This window comes from Pan troglodytes, chromosome X, assembly GCF_028858775.2.
Source record: "Pan troglodytes isolate AG18354 chromosome X, NHGRI_mPanTro3-v2.0_pri, whole genome shotgun sequence".
Lineage (NCBI taxonomy): Eukaryota > Metazoa > Chordata > Mammalia > Primates > Hominidae > Pan > Pan troglodytes.
Genome location: NC_072421.2, coordinates 152,601,613 through 152,625,791, shown reverse-complemented (window position 1 = coordinate 152,625,791; position 24,179 = coordinate 152,601,613). Strand labels below are relative to the sequence as shown.

At 40.5% G+C, this 24,179-nt stretch overlaps 1 protein-coding gene across 2 annotated transcripts; it reads right to left on the bottom strand.

The window, feature by feature from the left end:
* Positions 1 to 351: 351 nt before the first annotated feature.
* On the bottom strand, positions 352 to 24,179 carry VBP1 (VHL binding protein 1). Of its 2 annotated transcripts, none has more exons than XM_521348.6 (6): positions 23,643 to 24,179; positions 19,898 to 20,022; positions 12,855 to 12,921; positions 11,675 to 11,773; positions 3,802 to 3,940; positions 352 to 1,394 (listed from the first exon to the last, which is right to left on the bottom strand). In XM_521348.6, exons 1-6 carry the CDS (start codon positions 23,841 to 23,843, stop codon positions 1,324 to 1,326), a joined length of 702 nt encoding a protein of 233 aa, XP_521348.3. In that variant the 5' UTR covers positions 23,844 to 24,179; the 3' UTR covers positions 352 to 1,323. The 2 variants fall into 2 exon arrangements, with proteins under 2 accessions (XP_521348.3, XP_063660770.1); XM_063804700.1 differs by having other exon boundaries at positions 19,898 to 20,042; positions 23,643 to 23,773.

The following is a 24,179-nucleotide window of genomic DNA, read 5'->3' as shown; positions in this document are numbered from 1 at the left end:
AAAATCTTAACCCCCAAGGTGATGGTATTAGGAGGTGGGGCTTTTGGGAGGTGAGTAGGTCATAAGGGCAGAGCCCTCATGATGAGATTAGTGCCAAATTAAAGAGGCCCAAGGGAGCTCCTTGCCCCTTCTGCCACATGAGGGCACAGTGAAAAGGTGCCGTTTACGAACCAGGACACAGCCCTTACCAGACACCAAATCTGCCAGCACCTTGATCTTGGACTTCCCAGCCTCCAGAACTGGGAGAGAGAAATTTCTGCTGTTTATAAGCCCCCCACTCTGTGGTATTCTGTTATAGCAGCCCAAACATAGTAAGACAAAGAGTAACATGAAAAAAGTGCTCTGCCATAGTTTTAGCGTCACTGTTTTAATTTCATGAAATACAAGTACAAAACATTGTATAAGTATACCTTTTACTACACGGAGATGAACTAATACATTTATGTTTTTATCAGAATCTGTATCACCCAGCACTGGTCAATGTACTAGTAGCTTTCCACAGGGATTTTTTATACTATTCCTATAAGGTTTTATCATGAATAAAAAAGCTCACAACTCTTTTCAGCCATTGCAGATTTACATTTATCTTAATATTCCTGTTCAAGATGCTTTGGAGAACTGTTAAGAACTACAAAATCACCTTAGGCAGAGTTTTGAATGAGTAATTTTATTTCACGTTGGCCAAGATCTCCCTTATGTTGGCATTGCAAAGACACTGCACTTATCTGAGGTTAGAAAAAATGTTGTCTTAATAGCCCTCTTAATGTGTAGCAAGGCAAATTACCATTTCCTAAAATGTCCAGAATATCATAGTAGTTAGTTATTCGTTACGCAGTAAGTCATGAAACCCCACTTATAGAAGACAATAGCAACAGAGGACCACTAAGTCCTAAATATACCAAAGAAAAACAAGTTTACAAATATTCAAACTGTCTGTCTTCTCTACCTCTAAAATGGTTTAACCACATCAAGTGAGAGTAACATCAGCCAATTAGAAAGGGAAAAAGTAAACTGTGCTAGCGTCCGGCATTCAGCTTCCATAGCATGTCTCACAGTTTTCGGCCATTTCAGCTAAGAGTTTTCTTATGACAGGCAAAAATAATGATTAAAATACCATTAGCTTTGCTGAGAAATGTGAAAAAAAAAATCACAATGTCAAAAATATTTGAAACTAATTTTGTTTTTATAAATAAATAAAATGGTGTTTATCTTTTCTTAAAATTCTTGCTGTTAAAACATTCAAAGTTATGTCAACCTGTAAGGATAAAGGGGTATTTAAGATAACATGTTTGGAAAACTAAACCACATTTTTAATTGCCAGCATTATGCTTTGTTCTTGGTAGAGTCATCCTTGTTTCTTCTTTTTACATCCCAATTATAAACCCTGGCCATATCTGCAAGAATTGTCAAAGAAAATGCAAATGCAATTCTAAAGATAATGCATGCAATGACTAAGTATTCACTCCACTCACACAATGAATCAAAGACACAGAAATGAAACATATACAAATACTGGTAACAAATAGTATTGTAAGACAACCTGCTATAATGTCAACTGTTAGGAAAATACTATAATTAAACTCTATCAAAACTAAGGACTCAAATTAATTGTTAACCCACTGTTTACTATGGTATTAGTCAACTGTCAGCTAGTCAACTATGATATATTTAACAAATATGTACTAGACACTCTCGATAGTTTTAAAGACAGTCCCTCATCCAAGAAATCTGAAAGATCACTCAACCCATATCCTGCCATGTAATATTTATATTATTACAATTATCAATAATTTTATCTCTTACCCTCCCTTTGGCTTAACAAGTTTATTAAGCATCTACTGTATTTTTGACTAGGCACTGTACAAAGCCCTGACCTGAATAAGACAGGTGAAGTTCTTTTCCTCGTGGAGCTTAGACTCCAGTAGAATAGTCAATGTAACAGGGACTGTCCACCCTAGCTCCCTCACTTGTCTGCACACCTTCCTTTCCTACCTTTTGCAGTACTAGCAATAACAAATGGCATTTAACTAAGCTTGTAGGACTCATCTTAGAGGATTTCCTCACTTTTGGCTCCTGTACCCATCTAAGTCACTGGATCCTGTTTTTTTCTCACACGTTTAATATCTTTTCCTTTCCACAAGCACCACCCGTCCTAGGCCCTCGTCATCTCATAGCTGGATGAAGTTTCCACACTACCCGTCAGATGATGATGACCACTGCACTAGGCCCCAACAGGCCTGCCTTCCCTCAGCCAACCATAAACAACTGCCACATGCTGCACACTGGAAAAGAAGAGAAAGTGCAGCTCCTACATCTGAAGAGCTCACGGTTTGGCAAGGTAAAACTAAGCAGTATGTGTTCAGCAAGCACACAAGGAACACCCTGAGGATCAGAAAATGTTCAGGAAAGCTCTGAGGCTTGGACTGAGATATTTAGGGTAAAAGGGTAAAAAAAGAGCACATCCTGTAAATATGGGAAAGTCATTCCAGTTAGGAGGAACAAAGTGTAGAAATGCAAAGGGTGTGGCACAATTGGGGAGTGTGTACAATAACTGACTGGGGTTATCTGGAACCTGGAATGCACTGGGGAAAGGCAAGAAGAGGTCAGTGGCATGAGGTGAGACAAGCTGGGGGCACTTCACAAGAGTGCCTATATGTATATCTTGTAAGTAACAAGGAACCGTTGAAATATTGTAACCAGAGGAATAAAAATGAGTGACCTAGTAAATTCATAGTAGAGATAGTGGGAAGGACAGATGGAATGAGAGGAACCTAAAAAGGTACTGAGTGCAGGTTTTGGAGCCCCAGAACGAGAACAGTAATGGGCAGAGAGATCTATGAGGGAAATTTGATGTGAATCTGGCGATTGATTTATTATTGGTAGTTAGGAAGACAGAAGTGTGAAAGGTGACTCCCGTGATTTTGTCTTGAGTGACTGTGACAGGAAGTAGGAGGAAAAGACAGGCCAGAGAAGAAAGGCAAAGAGCTTGCCTTCCCCCTTGACCAGAATACCCCACTCCCACCTCTTCTCTCTGCTGATCTTTAAACCCTACGCCGCCTTTAAAAAAGCAGCCTAACTTTTATCTTCTCAACAAAGCCTTCTTTGAACTAACTCCAGCCTACATCTATCTTTCCCAAAGTTTAAATTGCCTTGGTGTTGCATATGTTAACTTACTTATAGTTTGCTATGAATTATCATTCAGCTGTTTTACATGTACAGTTCTACCAGAGAAAGGCACTGCCACTCTTTTCTAAAATTGATTTTCATGCCCCATATGTCTTAGCACAGTTGCAGGAACATAGGAGACCCTTAAATGCTTGTGAAATTAAACTATTTAACCAGTTATAAAATTGTCTTGGGAAAATATTTGGAAGAAAAATACTTACTCACCTATGTGAATTTGCTGTTTTCACATCACATTTCAAAATCACTAATCTATCTACAAACTTATTTAAGTACTAGTTCCGAATATCTTATTTATTATCTTATAAAATCTATAACCTTTATATTAGCCTAATAAGGAAATTCTTCCCACTAAAGCAATGTAAGAAAGAATGTGGGAGGTTTTTTGTATTCTAATTTTTTTTTAGTTCTAGGGTACATGTGCAGGATGTGCAGGTTTGTTACAAAGGTAAACGTGTGCCGTGGTGGTTTGCTGCACCTATCAACCCATCACCCAGGTATTAAGCCCAGCATGCATCAGCTATTTTTCCTAATGCTCTCCCTCTGCCCATGAAAGAATGTTTTTTTAAAAAAATCTTTCTCCTTTTTTCCCTTGCTTTTTGTTTTAAGAAAGGATACTGACTTCTGTGGTAGTAAATTGATCTCGAAGAAAGTCAAGGTCTTCCTCCAGGGAATCAAGATTCTTTGTGGCAGTCGATAAATTCTTTTCCAACAATGCCTGAGCTTCATCAATATCATATTCAAGCATTACATTAGCCTGAAGAGAGAAAGTCATGACAATTACTCAATATTTACACAGAGCTTTATACGTTAGATTAAAGTGTGGGCAAACTACAGCCCTCAGGTCAAATCCAGCTTGCTGCCTTTTGTTGTAAGTTAAGTGTCACTGGAGCCCAGCTATTCTCTACTCAGGCTTTCATACCACAATGGCAAAACTGAGTGGTTGAGACAGAGACCATGTGATCTACAAAACCAAAAATATTTACCATTTGACCTTTTACAGAAAGTTTGCTGACCCCTTGGTTAAAGAATATATTTACATACATTGTATCATTTAATCCTCAACCCTGCTGAGGCCAAAGTTGTCTTCTTCACAGTTAAAGAAATGAAGGCTCAGGTTTCCTTAGCTGGCATAGCTAGTGGGTAAATGGGAGAATCAGGATAAGAAACCAGTATGTTTAGATACAAAATCCTATCTTTCTACTACCTCCATCGTGAAACTAAATAGTGTTGTTTGTATCAATTTAAATAAATTCTGAGCTTGAGATATGATATTAATTTAAAATTTTTCAAAGACATTTATTATCATCTATATTTGACCAGGTAAAAAAGACAGCTAGCTTTTACCTGTCCCTTCCTACTACTTCTGACAGATGTTAGGGATTAAGACAAGGTAATGTGTCTGTCATTCTGAAGATCTAGTGTTACTGCCAATATTCAGGGATGCATGTACCCTGGAATTGGGAAGCCATACCTTTTACAGCTTTGAACTCTCCCTATCACCTGACTTACCACTGGCATTTCCGAAACCACTTTCCTCATCTCACAAATGCAATTTTAAAATTACTCAAAGGATTGTTGTAAGGATTAAACAAGACAACATGAAAGTATTTGGCACAAAGTAAATGCCAAATAAATACTTACTGACCAAATAATCCAATCCATAATTAGAAAACTGTATTAAAATTCAGATAGGACAAAAATATTCAACATAAGCAAAGACTGAACATAAATATAACAAGAATCCACAAAGAAAAAAAAACCAAAGCAGGGGACCAAAAAAATTTCTAAATCCTTCATTTCAACAAAATGTTCCTGAAATGTGACACATGCACATACTACACACACACACACACACACACACACACACACTGGGTGAAATGACACGCAAAATGAAATGAAAGGGTACTTTGTATACCTGGGGGAAACTGACCCAAAAGTCCTTTGAGCATCCAGGCAAAAAGAACACATCACTCATAAAAGAAAGAAATCAGTTTGCCCTCACACTTTTTGACAGTGATGCTTTACAACAAAAGAAAATGGGGCACTGTATAAGATGCTCAAGGAAATAAAATGTGAGTTTAAGATATTATATCCAGCAAAACTGAATTTCAAGTACAAAGGCCACAGACAAGTTGTCAGCAACATGAGATAACTCAGGGAATATCATTCCCATAAATCTTAAGGCAATCTACTTATCAGACGAATGAGTAACATACAATCAAAATGACTGGGGGATGACTGGGGGGACATCAACATAAAGACTATGATGTGCATTCAATATTTACACGAAGAACTAGGATAAATGAAAGACAAGAGAGAGAGAAAGAGAGAGAGCAAACAGTATATAATGGCTCTGTGCTCCAACAATGTGGGAACAACCTTATAAAGAATGCGTAAGGACAGGAAGAACATATGCAAAAATGTCAGTGGTAACAGTGTTGGGTGGTGTTATTCTAAGAATGCTTTGCGTGTGAATAGTAATGTTGTCTAGCTTAATTCTATCACCCTTGGTATTTCTGAAAACCAGGATTCTTGATATAGAAGAAACAGGGGGGCCAGGCGCGGTGGCTCACACCTGTAATCCCAGCACTTGGCAGGCTGAGATGAGTGGATCACTTGAGGTCTGGAGTTCAAGGCCAGCCTAGCCAACATGGCGAAACCCCGTCTCTACTAAAAATACAAAAATTAGCTGGGCGTGGTGGCGCATGCCTGTAATCCCAGCTACTCAGGAGGTTGAAGGAGGAGAATCACTTGAACCCAGGAGGCGGAAGTTGCAGTGACCCAAGATCACGTCACTGCGCTCCAGCCCGGGTGACAGAACAAGACTCTGTCTCAAAAAAAAAAAAAAAAAAAACAGAGGAACAACTAAAGTGAAAACTCTGTTGTCCTGAATTTGAATTGGAGGTAACAGTATGAAATCATGAGGTACACACATATTAACCTGAACCTCTGCACACAAGTTTATGCAGGTTAGCTATATCCTACTGGTTCTATTTCTCTGGTTGAACCCTGACAACAGATTCGTTCACTTACACTTTGCTTTATGCAGTTTTCTGATTTTTTTGTTTATATTTAATATTATATACATATAGAAAAGTATTCATATCATAAATATATAGCTTGATGTATTTTCACAAACTTAACACACTCATGGAACCAGCATCCACATCAAGGACAGGTTATCACCAACACCCCAAAGCTTACTTGTGAACATTTTCAGTTACCACCAGCACCCCCACCGCAAAGGTAACCATTAACCTGACTTACAGCATAGTTTTGCCTGTATTACAACTTTACATAAACAGAATGACACAGTATATGTGCTCTTTTGTGACTGACTTCTATAGTAGGCAAGAATTATGGCTCCCATAACAGCTGTCTCATTCTAATCTCTGGAATCTGTGACTCTGATGAGATATTTACATCATTTGTCAGAGCTGACCTTAATATACAGACTGCCTAGGTAGGCCTAATCTAGTTATATGAGCCCTTAAGAGCAGAGAACTTTTTCTGGCTGGCAGCAGAATGAGAAGTTTGAAAGATCTAAAGTGTAAGAAAGACTAGTCATATCACTGCTTTGAAAACAGAAAGGACCATGAGTCAAGGATTGCAGGTGGCCTCTAGAAGCTGAGACTGACTCCTGGACGACAGGCAGCAAGGAAACAGGGACCTCAACCACAGAGAACCGGATTTTGCCAATAATGTGAATAAGGCTGAAATCTAATTCTCCCCCAGAGATGCTAGTAAGGAGTACAGCCCTGTTGACAATTTAATTCTGGTTTTGTGGGACCCTCAACAGAGGACCCAGCCAAGCCCATCTGGATTTCTGACCTATACAGCTAGGAGATAATGGATATTGTTTTAAGCCTCTGAGTTTGTGGTAATTTGCTATGCAGTTTCTTTCACTCAACCTTGTTTGTGAAAATCACCCTTGCAGTGCTGGCGTGTAGCAGCAGTTCATTCCTCCTCTGTACTGTATAGTATTCCACAGTCTGAACACATCATGATTTACTCATCCATTCGACTATGATGAACATTTGGGTTGTTTCCAGGTTTTGGTTACTACAGAGTTGATATGAACATTCTTATACCTTTCTTTTAGTTAATATTTATACATTTCTTATATACAGCAAGAGGCAGAAAGAGATAGAAACAGGCATGGAACTGCTATGGCATAGGCAATGCATATGTTCTGCTTTAACAGATACTGCCAGTTTCCCCAGTGGCTGTGTCCATTTACACCTTCACCAACAGTAAATCAGTGTTCTCACTATTCCATGTCCTACCATCACTTAGTATCACCCTACCATTCCGGTGGGTACACAGTGAGATCACATTGTGCTTTTAATTTGCATTTCCCTGTTTACTAATGAAGTGGGACAACTTTTCATATGTTTACTGGCCATTGGGAGGCCCTCTTTTTGGAAGTCACTCACCCATTATCCTGAGGAGTTGCTTATCTTTCCATGTTATCCTTAACAAAAAAGTTTTCTAAAAAATTTAAGTATATAAATATTAGGAAAAAAAATGTTTGCAGATTTGGTGAAAGGAGTATGTTGTTAAGATAAAATTATAAATATCTGATAAAGTCGATTACATTAAAATTTAAAACTTCTAAGAGGTACCACAAAAGACAAGTGACAGATGAGAAAAAGTATCTGCAATATTAAGAGAAGACTGTGCATCCGAAATACATAATATATAAAGAAGACCTAAATGTCTATCAAAAAAAAAAAAAGAAAAATAATCCAACAGAAAAATGGAGCAACAACATAATCAGGAAGGCAAACAGAAGAGGAAATACAAATGAGCATTTTGTCATACAAAAACCTATAAGAGGATACTATTTTCACCTATAAAACTAGCAAAAATCTAAAAATGTGGGTGAGACTGTTAATAAAAGGGTATTTTTATATACTGTTGGAGAAAATGAAAATTGGTAGTCTTTTCTGGAGAGCAATTTGATAGTATCCATCAACATGTTAAATGTGCATACTCTTAGACACAACAATTCCATTTCAAAGCAGCATACAAAAATATGCCTTTGTATACAAGTCTATATGTGCAAAAATATTTACTACAGCACCACTCACTGTACAAGAAATTTTAAAACAATCCAAACACCCCTTGACTTGGGAATATTATCACATAGCCCTACCACAGAATAGTAAGCCAATAAAACCAAGGAGGCAAACTCTGTGTCTACTCACAAATAAAGACATCTTTGCTGAACAATATACAATATATATCCCATTTTTGTAAAAACAATTAACAAAATTCCCAATATTTAGGTACATACAGATGTACAGACATGATTAAAAGTGGGTGCATCTGGGGATGGAGCAGTAGCCTGCTGCTTTCTATTTGCTCTTTGAACCATTAGCATGTATGAACTCTGATGAAAAACTAACAAAAATGTCATTCACCCAAGAAAAATTTTTACTGAGCACTTATTATGTGTCAGGGAACTGGTAAATACACCAATCAATAACATATCAGGGAGTGCTAAGTACTTTGAAGGAAAACAATACAAGATAAACAGTACAAGTGAAACCAAGAAATGCTGACAGACAAGTCATAGCAGGTCCCTGGGGGAGCTAACAATTGGAACTGAGAACTCAAAGGATTGAGTGTGAAGAACACAGAAGTAGAAATGTGGGGCCACACTGGCAGGTTCCAGGAACAGTTAGGGGGCCACCATGGCTACAGCAGAGTGAGCAAAACAATGAGCATAAATGAGTGCTGAGAGGGAGTAGGGCTGTCTTGTGGAAAGGACACCTCTGTATTCCACCCTTGGTGACAGGGAAACCACTGGGGTCTTGAGCAGAAAAGCGGAATCATCTGACATGTTTTAAAAGCATTACTCTGGCAGCTTAAGCAGAAGAAAGAGCTAGAATAAAGGTTCTGAGGCAGGGCCACTCCCAGCATGCTCTAAGTCTGGCAAGAAGTCCAAGTGTGGCCAAGCGAGGAAGTAAGAGAAGAACAGAGAGACTGGACACGGTGGCTCATACCTGTAATCCCAGCACTTTGGGAGGCCAAGGTGGGCAGATCACCTGAGGCCAGGAGTTCAAGATCAACCTGGCCAAAATGGCAAAAACCCCGTCTCTACCAAAAAATTTAGCTGGGCATGGTAGTACGTGCCTGTGATCCCAGCTATTCAGGAAGCTGAGGCACAAGAATCGCTTGAGCCCGGGAGACAGAGGTTGCAGTGAGCTGAGATCACAACACTGTTCTCCAGCCTGGGCGACAGAGTGAGACTCTGTCTCAGAAAAAAAAAAAAAAGGGAGAAGTAACAGAGAGTACCAGGATGTATAGGAACTTGTCAGCCACTCAAAGAACTTGGACTTTTCCTCGGAATGTGATAAGAAACCATTCAAAGATTTTGGGCAGAATAATGGAATGACCTGATTGAGATTTCAAAGGATTAATCTGACCACTGTGCTGGAAAGACTTTAGGAATTCCAGCAAGGGCAGAAGCAAGACAGTGAATTAGGGTATTATTATGGGTTAAAGAGTGTCCCCAAAAAAGATACATTTAAGTTTTAACCCCTTATACTAGTGAATGTGACCTTACGTGGAAGTAAGGTATTATGGATTGAATTCTGTCTCCCCAACAAAAAATAAGTTGGACTACTAACCCCCAGTAGCTCAGAATGTGACTTTATTTGGAGATAAGGTCTTTCAAAAGGAGAAATTTGGACACATGCATGCACACATGTGAAGATGAAGGCGGAGATCACAGTGATGCTTCTACACATCAACATGCCAAAGACTGTCCGCGAACACCAAAGCTAAGAGAGAAGGCTAGAACAGATTTTCCCTCACAGCTCTCAGAAGGAATCGACCCTGATTCTGGGGCTCATCACAGACTTCTGGCCTCCAGAACCATGAGACAGTCCATTTCAGTTGTTAAAGCCACCCAGTTTGTGGTAATTTTATTATGGCATCCCTAAAAACTAATACAGACGGTATTCCCACAGTCCTGGCAAGAGACAAAGGTGGCCTGGACCATGGTAACAGCAGTAAGGAAGTGAGAGATAGTTGGCTTCTCGATCTATTCAGAAGAAGGAACCAGTGGGGTTTGCTGAAGGACTGGTTGAGAGATATAAAATAAAGAAGAGTCAAAGAAGACTCAAAGATTTTTGTTCTGAGCAACCAGGCAAAAGATTCTGCCATTTACTGAGATGGAGAAGATTGTGGGAAGTGCCAGTCTATGAGTGGTGAAATGAGGATTTAAACATTCAAGAGGAATGAAAGAAGAAAAACATGAAAAGAGCAAGAAGAGCTCAGCAAAGAAAATGAAGAGAAAGAGAAACAGAAGAACAGTTACGAAAGACAGAGTAAAAGCAACAAAACAGAATAACTACAAGGGAAAACACAAAGTCATGGGGAAGCAGCCAGAGGAAATCACACAGAATGAAACACATCGAATAACTGAAAACAGAGAACATGATAGGTACTGAAAACAGATAAAGGAGATCGAACATATGCATATTTATTATTCCCAAAAGATAATAAAAGAAATGGGGCAAAAGTCACATTCAAGTACACAACAGAAATTATCTTTCCTGAAATAAAGTAACACTTGAATTTGTGAATCAAAAGGTCATGCAATTTCTACAAAAAAACTGAATACAGAAAATCATTCAATCCTTGGACACTCAGGTGTAGTTGCTATGCTTCAAAGTTATTTTTTAAAAAGCCTTAGTGATAAATTATAAAAGATAAATACTGAAATGCAGATTGTAGAGTGAAATATAAATGTTGTACAAACTTTGAGCAAACCTCCTTGGGCTAATCTAGAGTGCCTCTCCAGAGTGATCCTACAGGACAGCAGCTAGGGGAAATCCTCCCCGTAGGACAGCTGGTAGAAGTACACTCGGCTTGCTACTTTGTATGAGAACTTGCCTGAGGTAACAAGATCCACGGACAGGTAGCTGGATAGTCAGAGGACTGAGAAGAGCAAAATAGGTAAATCACAGATAAGCTCAATGAAATCATCTAAAACTGAATTACATGGTTTTAAAAAATAAACTCTAACCTCAAACTTTTTGCAATACTCTTTTTCCCCTAAAATTGAGAGGGATCTTTCTAGAATTATTAAACTCTTATGGGAAGAAGCGTTTATCTAAAGTTCAGCAGTACCTTCTATTTTACTTCTATTGCTCTTCCTCCATTATATTTAAGAGAGATAAAGCACTAACTGGAAGAGAAGCAGGGTTTGTTTGATCAGTTTTATCTTGATTGGGAGAGACTTCAGTATGTTTTTACTGCGATCTTCATCGCACTTCTGATTCTAGTCAGTTTCTAATATGAACCACTTGGACTCTGTCCCTTTGTCCCTTCCACAATCAAAAGGAGATGAACACTTTACATATCTCGAGCAATACTATTAAAATACTAGCAAATACTAGCAAAACCAGTGTGTTTGCTACAGAAAACACACTGGTTTACAAATATATCAGCTGTGGCTATAACATTTACTTACCCCCAACCACAGACACACTTTATCGGTAGGAGGAACTGAAGCTTTGCAATACAGGTTATCTGCCAGCAAGAATCTGGTCTCCATTGAGTTGGTGGACTCCTTCAAAACAAAAAAAAAATGACAGTACCATAAACAGGCCAGTTTGATACCAAGGTTATAAAGGAGAGATTGCACAGTTGAACCTAGGACATTTAAAACAGTACCATCATGCAGGCTAAGTGTAGTGGTAAAAGAAATGAATGCTAGACCCAGGTGGCTGGGTATGGACTCTGGCTCAGCTACTCACTAGCTGTACAAATCTGGCATCTCACTTAACTTCTGTATCTCAGGTTCTTCATCTGTAAAATGAGGATTACAACAGTCCCTACACCTGTGAAGTCAGTGGTAAGCACTGAGTATACACAGACACACACACACCCCCGAGTGCCTGACATACAGAGAAGGCATTATTGTAAGAATTAGCCATTCTTCTATTATTTCATTGGTGCTTCATGCCCAATCAATCAGTTGCTGAAGTCTTACAAAGTTCACCACATATTAAAATGTACTAGAAATAGTTATTCTACCAGTCAAGCAAAATCATAAGCATACACACAATCTTTTAAATACAATATGCTTATGAGATTTAATCTTTACAACCCGCTTTTATTTAATGAATACTGGATTAAGACTTAGAAGACTCTCAAATTTAGTTCTGCCAGTAACTAACTACATAGACAATGGTCGAGTATAACCTCTCCATAACCATTTCCTCAACTATGAAATGAGAACCTGTAACAGATGATCTCTAAGATTCTTTCCAGCTCTATAAATCTTGGACTAACTCTTTATTCTTAGGGAGAAAGACAACAACAAAGAAAAAACCCTAGATGCTGCTAGCACAGAATAAGACATTTTCTTTGTACACCTAAAACAATTTCAAATTGCATTTAAGTTTCACAAGCACTAAAGATAAGCAAAGTAATCCAAGTGTGGGCCCTAGAATTAAACTTGACTTTTGGGGGAAGGCCACAAAGCCACATTTGCTACAGAAGCACATCGTAACATTAGTGTATGTGCTTAAGAAGGCAGACTGGATTCCACAGCACAGATCAAATATCAGTGACCAAAGAGTCAAAGAAGACGAGTTTCTGCTGACATATCCTAGCTTGCTCATATTTACAAACAAAAATGCACTTACTTTTTTCTTCTGCATGTATTTTAGAATTTCCAAAGTCTGTTTAATTTCAGGAATCTGACCTTTTAGCCTGTGAACAAGAAAAAGAGTAACTTAGTATTTTGCAGGCAAAAATAAACAACAGGACATGGTCTTACTAACTTTGCATTTTCTACTAATGTGTTCTTGAGGACTATTTATAGATATAAAATACTTAAGATATTTTTAGATATGAGATAAAATAAGATATAAATATTTATAAAAATAAAATATTTAATGAAATATTCACCAAAAGAAAATATATTTAGTAAAATATTCATAAAATATTTAAAGTATAAATACTTAATAAAAATATTTAAGATATACTAGTGAATGTTTATGGAATGCCTATTCCATGAAGACAAAGCTCTGTTCTATTATGTCAAATACCCCATGGCTATTTAACATTTCTAGAGCAGACTATATTCCACAGAGTTGATTCATAGGTTCTGCATTTGATTAGAATGAAATTTTAAATAGATTAATTTTAAAACTAATTTTAAAAATAACATGGATTCAAAAGTTACATTCTAAAATAGAAGACACCAATCCCCTATCCAGTGATGCACATAGCTACTCCTGGTGTGTGCATTGGGTATACACACATGTACATCACAGTCAGCTAAATGCCAGGCAAAGCACAGTGACACCTTCTCAGTATGTGCACTTGTCACACTGTGAAAAATGTACAGAATCATCTGAATGCCAAACACACCACATTATGATACAGTATAATTTAGTGATTCTTTTAAGCTTTGGGTATTTCTTCCTTAACTTTTATGTTGATAAATGCTCTTCTTTTCAAATGAGGTAACGATCGTTCTTAAAATTATAAATGGATCACTGATTTAAACACAAGAAATTTAAAAAAACAATGATGGACATGATACAACTGATCCGATTTAATGGATAAGTTATATGATAGCTACTAGCAAAATGCTAGTAAGTGACTCCCAAATGCAATCAACCTCACTGACAAGAACATAAGAGAAAAACATAGTATGCTAAAAACATTCAGTCAATTAAAGAGAGAAAACAATGATACCGTTTTTGTCACTGGGGTTTAGCTCTTTATGGTAATTAGATGCATGTGTTTTGCATGGAGATATATGCAAAACAGTTCTAGGGTCTCTGTCAAATGTAATTTCTAGCAAAACAGACTAAGGATATAAAAACGAAGCTCTGGTTCTTTCGAGGTAAATTTACTAAATATTATTAGAGACCAAAATGTAAACAAAATATAAACACAACAATGAAAATGAACTTATTGCGTCACATAAAAGAAGTCACTCCATGTGTGCAGCAGGTTGGCAGGGCAAATTTACTACACCCTGTGCTACTGACCCGGCAAGAAATGTGTTAAATGAGCCTGCTGCTTAAGAAAAAAACATAGTGTCATCATTTGATAATACAGTCCAGTGAATAATCTAGAAACACCTAGCATTCATTTTTTCACTACAATTCAATCTGGATGCCATAGATTGCTCAAGTTTGCTTATTTTTGCATGATATGTTCATATAGGTAAACAGAAAGATGTTATACATTTGTAAAATATGTGATACACACACAACATAAGGAGTATGTTCAGATCAAGATTTTTTGTCATGTAAATGACTTTTAAGATGCATTCTGTATATATAAATATTATATGTAATATGCTATAAAGCATATTAATGAATCAATCAGATGCAGCCCTAGCTAACTTAGGAACCAGACCACCAATGACACTGCACATGCCCAAGCAATACACTCCTCCCTACCCTGCTTCACCTGAAGAGAAAGTAGCTTGGCTGGGCACAGTGATTCACGCCTGTAATCCCAGCACTTTGGGAGGCTGAAGCGGGTGGATCACCTGAGGCCAGGAGTTCGAGACCGGCCTGGCATGGTGAAACTCAGTCTCTACTAAAAAAAAATACAAAAAAATTAGCTGGGCGTGGTGGTGCATGCTTGTAATCCCAGCTACTTGGGAAGCTGAGGCGGGAGGATCCCTTGAATCCAGGAGGTGGAGGTTGCAGTGAGCCGAGGTAGCGCCACTGCTACCCACCAGGAGTGACTTAAATTACCCCCACCTCCACGTACATTACTGGCCAAAGTAGCTGATATCCCTGAGGGAATCTAAGCTGACAGGGAAAAGACATTATAATTTGATCATTATAATAAATAAAGACAATAAATTCAACAACCTCTACCATATGAAACAAAATTAACAAATACCAAAAGATAAAACTATACATTAAATACTTAAAGATACCACAAAGAGAAAAGAAAGGATATTGGTAATATGAAGAGGAACCAACCAGAACTACCAGGTATAAAAATCTTAACAGCTGAAACAAAGAACTCATGGCTATCCATCTAATTGCCAAAAGATAAATGACAAAGACAGAAAAAAGGGAAATAATATAAAGAAATGGAAGGCAGAATTAGAAGTGTCAACATCTGTAAACAGGAATCCCAGAAAGAAAGAGGAAAAAAAATTAACAGACGATAAAAAAAGAAAAAGTGATAATCACAAAATTTCCAATTAAAGAAAGATAAAAGATCTCAGATTCAAGTGTCGAAAAAGAGATTAACACATGAAATACTAAGGAATTTTTACACAGCTTGAAGGGTAAAGTTAAATGACAGGCTGCAAGATTTACAACACATACAAAGAAAAAGGCTAGCCTCACCATCGCCCTCGCCCTCTTTGCACGGTCTCCCTCTGATGCCGAGCCGAGGCTGGACTGTACTGCCGCCATCTCGACTCACTGCAACCTCCCTGACTGATTCTCCTGCATCAGCCTGCCGAGTGCCTGGGGTTGCAGGCACGCGCCGCCATGCCTGACTGGTTTTCGTATTTTTTTGGTGGAGACAGGGTTTCGCTGTGTTGGCCGGGCTGGTCTCCAGCTCCTGACCGCGAGTGATCTGCCAGCCTTGGCCTCCCGAGGTGCTGGGATTGCAGACGGAGTCTCGCTCACTCAGTGCTCAATGGTGCCCAGGCTGGAGTGCAGTGGCGCGATCTCGGCTCGCTACAACCTCCACCTCCCAGCCGCCTGCCTTGGCCTCCCAAAGTGCCGAGATTACAGCCTCTGCCCGGCCGCCACCCCATCTAGGAAGTGAGAAGCGTCTCTGCCTGGCCGCCCATCGTCTGGGATGTGAGGAGCCCCTCTGCCCAGCCACCCACTCTGGGAAGTGAGGAGCGCCTCTTCCCGGCCGTCATCCCGTCTAGGAAGTGAGGAGCGTCTCTGCCCGGCTGCCCATCCTCTGAGATGTGGGGAGCGCCTCTGCCCAGCCACCCCGTCTGAGATGTGAAGAGCGCCTCTGCCCCGCCGCCACCCCGTCTGGGATGTGAGGAGCGTCTGTGACCGGCCACCCCGTCTGAGAGGTGAGGAGCCCCTCCGCCCAGCAGCCACCCCGTCTGGGAAGTGAGGAGCCCCTCTGCCCGGCAGCCGCCCCGTCTGAGAAGTGAGGAGCCCCTCCGCCCGGCAGCCGCCCTGTCCGGGAGGTGGGGGGCAGGCCCCGCCCGGCCAGCCGCCCCGTCCGGGAGGTGGGGGGCGCCTCTGCCTGGCCGCCCTGTCTGGGAAGTGAGGAGCCCCTCTGCCCGGCCGCCACCCCGTCTGGGAGGCGTACCCAACAGCTCGTTGAGAACGGGCCATGATGACGATGGAGGTTTTGTCGAATAGAGAAGGGGGAAATGTGGGGAAAGGAAGGAGAGATCAGATTGTTGCTGTGTCTGTGTGGAAAGAGGTGGACATGGGAGACTCCACTTTGTTCTGTACTAGGAAAAATTCTTCTGCCTTGGGATGCTGTTAATCTATAACCTTACCCCCAACCCCGTGCTCTCTGAAACATGTGCTGTGTCCACTCAGGGTTAAATGGATTAAGGGCGGTGCAAGATGTGCTTTGTTAAACAGATGCTTGAAGGCAGCATGCTCGTTAAGAGTCATCACCACTCCCTAATCTCAAGTACCCAGGGACACAAACACTGCGGAAGGCGGCAGGGCCCTCTGCCTAGAAAAACCAGAGACCTTTGTTCACATGTTTACCTGCTGACCTTCCCTCCACTATTGTCCTATGACCCTGCCAAATCCCCCTCTCCGAGAAACACCCAAGAATGATCAATAAATACTAAAAAAATTTTAAAAAAAAAGAAATAGGCTGAACTCACTTATGAACAGAAATTCAAAAATCCTAAATAAAATAATAGCAAATTGAAAAAAACAAAAAACAAAAAGGCTAGCATCTAAACTACATAGAGCCATCTGCTGCAAAACAACTAGATCATGACACAAAAATAGTTTTGTTGCATAGCTGACATCATAGGAGTGAGAGAAATTCCAGAAAAATAAAAAGAGAAAAGTAGCCCTCCAACTACTTGGGAGGCTGAGATGGAAGAATTGCTTGAACCCAGGAGGTCAAGGCTGCAGTGAGCTGTGATCACACCACCGTACTCTGGCCTGGGCAACAGAGAGAAAGCCTGTCTCAAAAAAATGACCAACCCACTATTAAAATAGGTAAAACTCAAGAAAATTTTCCTAACTCACTATCTCCAACTCTACCATTCTCTTTTAAAACACTAGACAAACACTGTTCTCATCCAGAACACCAACGTTCACTGATGTTTCCTAAGTGCTTTGAATTTTTACCCCTTCTCCCCACATTTAGGCCTAGACCATATGTTAAGCTAGAGTGAGTATCCTGCTACATACCACAGTTGTAGAGTTAGCAATATAACTTTTTTCTTTGTTTTGTTTTTGTCTATCATTAATTTACTAGTTAGAAGAGCAATTTAAGTTTGATACGCAAATTTCCCCCTCTCCCAGGACTTGGTCCCAAGGCCCATTTTCTTTTCCTTTTTTTTTTTTTTTCTTTCTTGAGATGGGGTATCATCACTCTGTTGCCCAGGCTGGAGTGCAGTGGCACACTCACAGCTGACTGCAGCCTCAACCTCCCTGGCTTAAGCAATACTCTCACCTCAGCTTCCCTAGTAGCTGGAACTACAGGCATGCACCACAACACCTAGCTAATTTTTGTAGATATAGGGTTTTGCCACGTTGCCCACACTGGTCTTGAACTCCTGGGCTCAAGCGATCTGCCCACCTCGGCCTCCCAAAGTGCTGGGATTACAGGCATGAACCACTGCACCCCGCCCCAAGGCACATTTTCTTCTCTATCTGTAACCTCCCTGTAGGTGATCTCAAATCCAATGGCTTTATTTTTCTTTTTCAAATAAACTTTTACTATCACAAAAGCAGTACATGTACATTGTAAAAAATTAAGAAAACAGCTAAGCAAAAACAAGAAAAATGCCATATTCTAACTACCCAGAGATTACCACTGTTAATATGCCTTTAGTGTGGATTTCTCCAGATATTCCTGTGCATATATACATTTTTTTCCAAAACGAGAGCACACTGTTCTTAATGTTTTCTATCTTGCTTCTGTCCATTAACACTCTCCATCTTTCCATGTCAATGACTTTTCATCTCATCTAATACTCAGTACATATTCAACTTTGTACAACTGTCACCAAAATCAAATGAGAAAATATATCTACAAACTTCTGTACCTTTGCATAAATGGTGCCTTAGGCCCAGACTACCCCTTCCTCACTTTAGTCTGCCTCCAAACTCACAACTAATCTTTGAAATTCTACACAGCTATCTGTTCCTCTTAGAAGCTTCCTCTGAACCTCCTTGGCCCCTCCAGGTTAATGAGGTGCTTTGGTACAAAGTAATGAGTTACCATCCCCCTGTACCCCTACTGTTCTACTTTGTGTGCTAATTTTATTTATATACCTATAATTTCCACCAAACTGCGTCCCTGGTTTTTTGTGTGGTTTGTTTGCTTTTTAGACTGGGTCTCGCACTTTTGCCGAGGCTGGAGTGCAGGGGCATGATCGCATCTCACTGCAGCCTCAACGTCCTGGGTTCAGGCGATCCTCCCACCTCAGCCTCTAGAGTAGCTGTGACCACAGGTGCATGCCACCATACCCAGCTAATTATTACTATTATTATTTTTGAGATGGAGTCTCACTCTGTTGCCCAGGCTGGAGTGCAGTGGCACAATCTCGGCTCACTACAACCTCCGCCTCCCGGGCTCAAGCAATTCTCCCAACTCAGCCTCCCGAGTAGCTGGGATTACAAGCGCATGCCACCACGTCTGGCTAATTTATTTGTATTTTAGTAGAGACGGGGTTTCACCATGTTGCCCAGGGTGGTTTCAAACTCCTGAGCTCAGGCAATCTGCCCACCTCAGCCTCCCAAAGTGCTGGGATTACAGGTGCGAGCCGCCGGGCCCGGCCTAATTATTTTTTAATTATTTGTAGAGACGGGGGTCTCCCTATGTTGCCCAGGCTAGTCTTGAACTCCTGGACTGAAGTGATCCTCCCACCTCAGCCTCCCAAAGTGCTGGAATTACAGGTTTGAGCCACCATGCCCAGTCCTGTGTCCTTGTTGAAAGCAGATACTGGATGTTATTTCACCCAAAACAGTATGTGGCATCTAGCTGGCATTCCATAAATATTTATCTTACAGAAGAATGCTGGCACATGCACAAAACAGAGATCTATAAATATTTATTACAGTGAATTGACTTTATAAGCTATATAAAATAATGTAGGGAAATAAAGAGTTGAGAGTAAGGATAGCTTTTTTCCTATGCCTATTAGTTATGAAATCTTGGGATTTCATAACTAATTAAGTCTTATGCCCAGCCTCTGTGGGTCTCTAATCTCACTGGCAAAATTAGAAGGATGAACTAGACATATAAGACGTTATGATTTTGAAAGCTTTGGAATACAGTCTTTAACAACCATTCTATTATGTTTTCAAAACCACATTTAGACTGGCAATACCAAGTGTTGGCAAGGATACGGAACAACTGGAACTCTTGTACGTTGCTGGTGGGAATTTCATATGGTACAGCCACCTTGGAGGACTGAACACTTGACATCTGAATATTTTATTATATGTAAATTATATCTCAATTTTTTAAAAGTTCAAGTCATATAAGATTTTCAAAACTTAGAAATTTTTACACTTACCTTCTTTTCTTTTGAGCAAGGTTGAGTTCCATAAACTTATACTTCTGGTACTGTTCATCCAGCTTCTTTAATACTGTATCTGCAGTCTCATTCCCAGGCTGTTTCATGAAGGAATCTACATCTTCCTTTAATATCAAAAGTAATACTTTACAAATTTTAGAATTCATGCCACTCAGATTTTTTGACTGCTTTGTTTTTAAAACATAGAAGAAAAAAAAGCTTTGTTTTTCTCCAAAGGTTTGTTTTTAACTAAAAGTACAGGTTAAGCACCTTTATCTAAAATGCTTGGGACCAGAATTGTTTTGGATTTTAGATTTTTTTTTTTTTTTTAGATTTTGGAATATTTACATTATACCAGTTGAGCATCCTCAATCCAAAAATCCAAAGTCCAAAATGCTCCAATGAGCATTTCCTTTGAGCACTATATTGGTGTTCAAAAAATTTTGGATTTTAGAGCATTCTAGATTTCAGATTTTCAGATTTAGGATGCTCAACCTGTAGTTATAAAAAGTTAGAGACAATTTCAGATGGTACATATATATTATATAGCTAATTTATTCTTTCACTTTCCTCTTCATTTTTTATTCAAAAATAGGAAAAGAAGAATGACCTTGCCCACCACTTTATGCATTTCCCATGCATCCCTAGTAGTAAATATGAAAATACTAACAATCAAATACATTGCCTATTCATGCATCCTATTCACAAAATGATTTTACAGGTTGCATGTCAAGATTATCAATTTTATTACTTATTTTTAATTCAACAAGTTTTACCATAGAAATCATACTAAATATGGTTACTGGGTTCCCAAGGCAATCCACAAATGCTTCCTTCAGTATCAAATAACTGAAACAAAGTAAACCTAAAAGGCAAACAGAATAATCTTTTGTAACAGTAATAACTGATCAAAAGAAAAGCAGTAAAACTGATGTTAAAATATTTTTTATACCACATGCTGATCCTTGAAGAAAGGCTAGTTAATTAGATAAGGATCAGAAACAAGATGAAAATATATGAAACTTAAAAGAGATGCTACAAGAGTCGTCTAGTACTTTACAGAACTGTAGTTCTTTATTATAAGTAACTTCAATTATCTTATAGCTTCTAAGATCTTCACATCATTATTCTTATCCATATTTACTAGCTACCAGAGAATATCTTAGCTGAAGCAAGGAAGAAAAAGGAAGAGAAACACAGCAAGGGAGTGAACTAAGAAGCCATCAAACTAGACAGTAAAGGAAATTGAAAAGGTGAGGCTGAGAGATAATGGCTGAGTTCTGTATGTTAAAGAGAGATGCCATCTTCCTAGAAGGGTCACTGCAGGGAAGAGAAAGAAGTGTAAGTTTCTGGCACATGATACATGTTATCAGGTGCTGGAGTTTAGCAAGAATTAACTACAGCGGCATAGGCTGTGGTTAAGAGACAGGAGGTGCCTGGTTTGAATCCCGGCTTCGCCACTCATTAGATGAGTTGACCTTAGGGAAGTTATTTAACCTCTCTTTGCCTCAATTTCCTCATCATCTGTACAAGTACCTTTTCGTCACCAGGGATTAAATGAGTTAGCATATGTGAAACGCTTATAAAAGTACGTGACACCTATCTATAGCATAATGTGCCACAGGGACACAAAGTGCCAGGGATTTTGTTTTGGGGTAGAGGTCAGAGAAAACTACAGGGAGATGATATCTGAACTAGATGTGGAAAGATGAAGAGGTCATGAAATGGACAAGGGTGAAACAACAATTCAAGCAGAGAAAGAAAACAAATTACTGCCTCAGCGGGGTTGGGGAATGGACTGGGTCTGACTTCTAACCACTGTGGTATATTGCTTCCTATCATCATGAATATTAATACCTATTCGACACCTACTACACTGCAATACTGCAAGCATGTTCTCTGTTTCCCATAACAACTCTCTAAGTATTGTCATCCCTATTTCAGTTAAAGAAACTCAAGCTCAAAGTGGTAAAATAATATGCTTAAGGTTAAGCAGCAACTGGGAAGCAGAGCCAGGATTCAGACCCTGGTCTATTTAGAAGCCAATAATCTTTCTACAATACCATGTCACTTCAATTATTAATAGTTTGGAAACATAAACAGTTACATAAAATTTGGGTTGCTTATTACATTATGTTGGTAGAAATTTTAAGGTCTAGAAAAAAATAACCACGACATTGTAGGGAAAAAGCATTTCAAGACATTATAAAGCCCTCAGATAAAGTGTCTCCCGAGTTAGATTTCTGACGCCATCTCTAGCTGAGCACCATGAATGTAACATTTAAGGCCCTATGGAAATTCAATTAGACACTTAGTTTGAGCTTATACTATGTGTGAGGCACTACGCTATGACCAGGAGAAGTAGGGCGATTCATGAGAACTACCTCACCTCCTCCCAGTAGCAGAGCATGAGGGGTAAGCTGCCAGTCTGGACCTCCACGGATTGTCCAAGTTGAAACCCTGGATACCTCACTTACATCCTGTGTGGCCTGGGGCAAGTTACTCAAGTGCCCCGTACCTCAGTTTTATCATCTAAAAAACGGGCATAACAGTAGCTACCACCTCGAGTTTTGTAAAATCATTAAGAAAGTGCCTGGCACTCAACAAATTTTATTCCTTGTTATGATTAGATAATAGATCAATGTAGAGAAATAAATGACACAGCTCATAAAAACACAAAATAATAACCGATTACGAAATTCAATCAGCAAATGCGAATATACAATATCAAGTGTGGTATAAATAAATGAGTCTTTAGAAGGATATAAGACGTGGTTAGTAAAAAAAAGGCAGAGGTAAGGTAAGGTACAAACCAAAAGATTGAGAAACTTCCATGAAGATTTTATAGTAGCTAAGTGGGGACAGACAGATGACCTGGCCTGGAGGGCCAGTCAGATGTTTTCTCTCGTTAGTCAAATAGTTTTCAACTACTATTTCTAAATTAAATAAATAAAATAAAATTTTTAAAAAGCCACCCAGAACAGGCAGCGCCCTCCAGAACGGCCTGTGGAGCAACCCGATCCCCTCTAGGACACTAGCGAACCTGGGACCTAGCGCCATCACGAGGGTTCAGCCTCCTCTCTCAACAATTCATTCTCCACTAAGTTGTTAGAATGATGTAGTTAAAACGATAGGCCTTCTGATGACAGCCCGTTGCCTACTGGAAAAACCTCAATTCCTTAGCAAGACACAGAAGGACTTTACACTCCCAACCTATCATCCTATTTTCCCATCGGTCTCTTCTTCCATTTCCCCTGAGGCAACATTCCCGAGACCACTGCATTCCTTCAACAGACAAAGTGATATTCCCGGTTTTCACATCTTAGCACTGGCTGTTCTGCCTATTCATTGTACTGTGTCTCCAGCATCCATGCTGAGTCGAGAGCTCCTCACCACCTCCCCTTTTCCAACCAGCAGGCGGACGAAAACCGGCGGCAGCCCGGAGGTCCCTCAGGCCGCCCTGCCCTGCCACCCGCCGCCCCTCGCCCCTCGCCCCTCGCCCCGGCCCCGCACCCCGGCCCCGCACCCCGTTCTCTTCTACGGCCTTCTCGAGCTACGTTTCTTCCGGGCGGGCCCCCAGCAGAGCTCAATCTGTCCAGGTGCGAGGGGTGAGAGCAGACCGAGCGCCCCCTCCCCGAACACTTAGCTCAGCTCCTTGCAACAGTCGAGGCCTGGGTGGGAGCCGGGAAGAAAGGGGCAGTCCAAGGCCTCAAGCCAAGATGCCAGGGAACAGCGTGCCTCTTACCACAAACACGGCCTCAGGAATCCCCAGGTGGAGCCGCCGCCCATTCCCTGTGGCCATTTCTCCTTTGCCACAACTGTCCTTAACGGCCGCCATCTTGGGGATGCGAGCGCGCGACTGCCTCCCGGGCCGCCGGCCGCCGGGATTCCGTGATTGGCTTGTTCGCACTTGCAGGCCCGCCTCTCCATCTCCATGCACATTCATTGGTGCGCAGGGAGCGTCCCCCACAAGTCACCGTTCTCCTTTGGCCGAAAGTAGCCCAACCTCTAGGTGCTGATTGGCTGCGCTCAGGTAAGTGACAAGCGTGGAAGGGCCGCGAAAGAGAAGCTGGAGCGACAGGAAAAACCCATACGTCCTCCTGGGAAAAGGGGTCTTGTGAGTGAGCGGTGCTAAAGCCCTAGGAATAGGGACCTAGCCTGACCCCACCCCGACCCTAGAACTGGCAGCAGCCTTCACAGTGGCCTCTGGAGCGACCCAATCCCCCCTCTCGGATGCTAGCGAACCTGGGACCTAGCGCCATCACGAGGGTTCAGCCTCTGT